Here is a 4,580-nt window from a genome sequence, read left to right as displayed (position 1 = left end):
CAAAAAAAAAAAAAAAAAAAAAGAATAACAGTATTTTAACTATTTTGATGCACCATAATATCCAATATTGTACCGACAATTAAGCCCGTTTGACCCTTATTCTCATTCTTTTTTTTTTTCTTATTTTCAATCACACAATCTTTTATAAAATAGTATTACACGTAAATAAAAAAATTTTCAATCTTTTTCAACCATATATTTTTCAAATAAATACTATTCCAACTATTAAAATTTGGGTAAAATGGGGGCAAACGTTTAAGTCTTCAAATCAACTAAGGCCATGGGCAGTAGACTTTGATTTCATTTTTTTATTATTACTTCAGATTTGACAACTATAGTCTACAGTCTCAATTATTATAATGACCGTCTTTATTACTAAGTAATGGAACTATCAGGTTAGGCCACATTGTTAAGCAATCATTGTCAGAGCCAATATAAAAGGAAAATGTGAAACAAACATAATGGTTGACATAAAGGATAATACACTCACAGTCAAGATGTGGGTCCCGTGCAAATAAAATAATGCCGATCTCTCATGTGAGTGTATTGTCTCAACCAATGTATCAAATTTTGTGGTAGTGTAGCATGGTTGAATATAAAAACTGTTATCATCAAGTTCTCTTTCCTTCAAAATAATGGCAGATGAAAATTTCTGCAAAGACTACCTGGTTCTAAAACCAGAAGAAGCCAGTCCCCTGGATTGCATCAGAATCTTGTATTCAAGTGCATTACAAAAAAGGAATTTCTTCAACGCCCCGGAAGAGGCCACCGTGAGAGGCTTTCGACATCGATGGATCATCTTTGTCTCAGTCGTGATGCAGAAGCTCTTTCTTTGGTTGAAAGGGCCCGTGGCAAAGATAGGGTCACTGCTAGAGCTCTGGCTAAATTATCCATCGTGTAATGGTGGCTACTGCACGCTTTTCTTGAATTTGCTAACAGGTATATGTTCTTCTTTGTTTTCTATGTTGTTACATTGATCATGCATTGAAAACAAAATTTTAGTGGATAAATTTGTCACTTTCTCTAGGTGGATTAGACAGTAGCGACAAGAAAAGGAAATCAAAATATTGTTTATTGTTCTAAGTACAAAAAATAAACATATTAATTGAAATCACACCTATGCATAATTTTTACAATGATGACGGTGAACACCGGCGAATCCAGCACCAGCGACCGCCTGTGCTGGCCTCATCAAATTTTTTTTCCTTATATTGGTCGGCCACTCGACGGTTGCTTTCACCATCCGTGCTTAGTATTCATCTTGGATCTACTAGTGAAGGCGAGACTTGAATTCGAGATCCCTATCCAGTCTGAATGTTTGATGTGATATCAAATCATCTCATTTAAAAACTTAAACCATTGGAAAGAAACAATATTAATTTAAGTTTTCTCATGGTCGATCTAATCTAATACTTTCCATTTTAATATGGTTTGCAGGAAGATTGGTGAGACCAGACAATTCATCACCAAATTTCAGATCAATTGTTGGAAATCTTGACACCAGGGTAGAATTAGACGGGAGCATTAAAAATGGTGATAACCGATACATTCCATCCCTGGCTATGATGGCATCAAAATTATCCTACGAAAATAAAGCTTTCGTCCAAAATGTAATTAGAGATAAATGGCAGGTAATATTTTGCATCTGGGGTCCCCATTCATTGAAGTTTCCGACCTTTTAAAAGTAGACACATACACTCCCATTTGATTAGAAAGCTTTAGTTTTTCAATTGCAATAGCTCGACTTGCACATGACTCGGAAGGATAATCTTATCAATCCACTTGGTGTTGTGGAATAGGGTCTCGAATGTTTTACTTAATTTCCGCCGTCGTTAATCTTGCATTTACCTTTGTTCTTTTCTTGGAGGTTAGGTAAAAAAATCTCTGTAAATATGTAACTTTACTCATTCTCTCTTACCAGCAACTACACAGTACATCACTGATTTATATTCTTCTTCTTTTTTCCCAATTAGCAGATGAAATTCATGGAGTTCTACAACTTTTGGAACGGTACGTAAGACGCTATCATTAATTAAAACACAACCCACTGCCATGAAACTTAGCTTAGCCTTTGTTTGAGCCCATTTTTTCATCCAAATGCATTCTTGAATAGTGATTTGGCTCCATTTCAATCACACATTTTTCAATAAAATAATATTACACGACTTTATACTCAACTCACTGACCACTACTCTACTATGGGTTTATGAACTCTCGAAAAATGCTTCAGCCATTTCCACTTTTATGAATCATTCAAGTAAGGAAATGAGCTGAATATGCTGGCAGTTAAACCTTGGAAATCCAAATTTTTTCTTATTTTTACCCATACATTCTCTATTATAACACTGTTGCGAAATGCAATTTTTGGAAAAAAAAAAAAAAAAAGGCCAGGGGCGGTGATAACTAATCTACATAGGGACTCTTAAGGATTTTGGATAAGCTAAAAAATGTACTTGGATTTAATTGAGGTTAAACAAGTATTCATTAGGTCGAAGTTAGAGATAACTGTAATTTTGTTCACTTCAAGTCTTTATTTGTTGCACGACTGTCTAATTGTTAATGTTCTAGATCTTTCTTTTATTTATTTATTTATTTTTTAAATTATAGTACTTATGTCCTTAACTTCTTATGAAACAAAACCATTTGAAGATTTGAGATAAAAATGGCGAAATTTCTGACTGCATTTTTATCCTTTTTTTTTTTTTTTTAATAAAAATGGTCCAATGTTGCTCGAATGGATGAAGATTAATTGAATACTTGGGTTATTTATTTATTTATTTTTTTGATTCTCATAACGCATTAGATTTAATTTAAAAGTCTAAACTATTACTACCAAATTTTTTCCAGATTACGAGGAAATGGACACCGCACAAGCCATTATGTTCGAAGACACAAGCACCGGCAATAACTTAATCGTGGTCGCATTTAGAGGGACAGGACCATTTGATACCAACGCATGGCGCACAGACGTCGACATCTCATGGTATGAGTTTCCAGGCATCGGAAAAATCCACGGAGGATTCCTAAAAGCTCTAGGTTTACAAAAGAACGAAGGATGGCCTGAGAAAATCCAATTGAACTCAAACCAAAAACTCTTTGCCTATTACACAATAAGAGAAAATCTAAAAACCCGAATCCATGATAACAAGAATGCCAAGTTTATATTGACAGGTCACAGCCTTGGAGGGGCATTGGCAATATTATTTGTAGCTATATTAACTATGCATGGAGAAGAAATGTTGTTGGATAGATTGGAAGAAGTATACACATTTGGTCAGCCAAGAGTGGGAAATAAGCAATTTGGGGATTATATGAAGGAAAAATTGAGAGAATTTAAAGTGAAGTATTTAAGGTATGTTTATTGCAATGATATTGTGCCTAGGTTGCCTTACGATGATAAAACATTCTTGTTTAAGCACTTTGGGGCATGTCTATACTTCAACAGCTGCTACAAGGGACAGGTGAGTTTTGATTTTTTATATTGATATTGTAAATAGAAGATAATTTTACTTACATGTATTTTTTGCTTTTTACGGTAAAAAATATCTATGTTAAATATGCTAAGGAATAAATTTTACATCGATTAAATACCGAAATACAGTTGAACATATAAAGACTTGAGCTACTCTTCTTAATAAGATTGACATTTTAAGATGGACTCCAAGTTTTAATAAAATATATGAAGACAAAACTCATAGGGAGTAATAGAGACACTCTCTAAGATAATAAACTAGTATGGATATATTTGTTTTTATTTTGAAAATTGTAGAAATTTGAGTTTTTGTTTAGTTTTTCTAAAAGAAAAATCTTTAAATACCTAAACTACCTTCATTAAAAAATATCTCTAAAATTCATTGTGCATGGAGTTTGGTATGTAAACTAACACAGTTCTTGCTTCGACTGAGATGCAGTTTCGAGAGGAAGAACCAAATAAAAACTACTTCTCGTTCCTCTACATTTTACCGAAGATTTTAAACGCGGTTTTCGAGTTGATTAGGAGTTTGATTTTGCCTTGGAGGAAGGGTTTGGAATACAAAGAAGGGTGGTTCATGAAAATATTTAGGATTGCTGCATTGGTGCTTCCTGGATTAGTAGATCATTTTCCTCAAGATTATAACAATTCCACTAGACTTGGAAATTTACCGCCTAATGAATATCTCAAAAAAGATTGAGTTATTCAAATTTGTCTATTTTTGTACGAAACGATAGATTTTTATCTATATGTTAACCTTTGCTTGATTGGTAGCTAGAGCGGATCATATTTCTATTATGTTATATTATCAGTAAAATTCATAGAAAATTGTATTTTGAATATTCATCTAGCTAGGGCCCTTTTGACATAGTCTTTTTAGACCTAAAAGCAGCTTTCGGACCGGTTTAACTATATAAAAGTGCTTCTTTTAGTTAGAAGATTTTTTAGAGGAAATTAATTCAATATGACTTTATTTAGAAGCTCTTGTAAATTAAGAAGTGCTTTTAAAAATTAGTTTTCAAATCAAAATTAAAATAACTTTCTCCAAAAACTCATCTGCAGGAAGCAAAAACAATGTCAAAAGAGTTCATACTTCATAGTCTATTTT

The 4,580-nt window shown here is 33.0% G+C and overlaps 1 protein-coding gene across 2 annotated transcripts; it reads left to right on the top strand.

The window, feature by feature from the left end:
* Nucleotides 1-579: 579 nt before the first annotated feature.
* Nucleotides 580-4,338, top strand: LOC111367420. 2 transcript variants are annotated; one of them, XM_022988277.1, is made up of 5 exons: nucleotides 580-939; nucleotides 1,438-1,631; nucleotides 1,974-2,010; nucleotides 2,848-3,461; nucleotides 3,912-4,338. In XM_022988277.1, exons 1-5 carry the CDS (start codon nucleotides 636-638, stop codon nucleotides 4,170-4,172), a joined length of 1,410 nt encoding a protein of 469 aa, XP_022844045.1. In that variant the 5' UTR covers nucleotides 580-635; the 3' UTR covers nucleotides 4,173-4,338. The 2 variants fall into 2 exon arrangements, with proteins under 2 accessions (XP_022844045.1, XP_022844046.1); XM_022988278.1 differs by having other exon boundaries at nucleotides 583-939; nucleotides 1,977-2,010.
* The last annotated feature ends 242 nt before the right edge of the window (nucleotides 4,339-4,580 follow it).

Source organism: Olea europaea, chromosome 18 (assembly GCF_002742605.1).
Source record: "Olea europaea var. sylvestris chromosome 18, O_europaea_v1, whole genome shotgun sequence".
Taxonomy (NCBI): Eukaryota; Viridiplantae; Streptophyta; class Magnoliopsida; order Lamiales; family Oleaceae; genus Olea; species Olea europaea.
This window is presented reverse-complemented; position numbering and strand designations above follow the sequence as displayed.

What these genes read in the sequence shown, in the direction of transcription:
- LOC111367420 (XM_022988277.1), top strand. Translation starts at nt 636, where the DNA reads ATGGCAGATGAAAATTTCTGCAAAGACTACCTGGTTCTAAAACCAGAA. An exon ending in TTTCTTGAATTTGCTAACAG is followed by an intron (nt 940 to 1,437) that starts GTATATGTTCTT and finishes TATGGTTTGCAG; the next exon opens with GAAGATTGGTGAGACCAGAC. An exon ending in ACAGCTGCTACAAGGGACAG is followed by an intron (nt 3,462 to 3,911) that starts GTGAGTTTTGAT and finishes ACTGAGATGCAG; the next exon opens with TTTCGAGAGGAAGAACCAAA.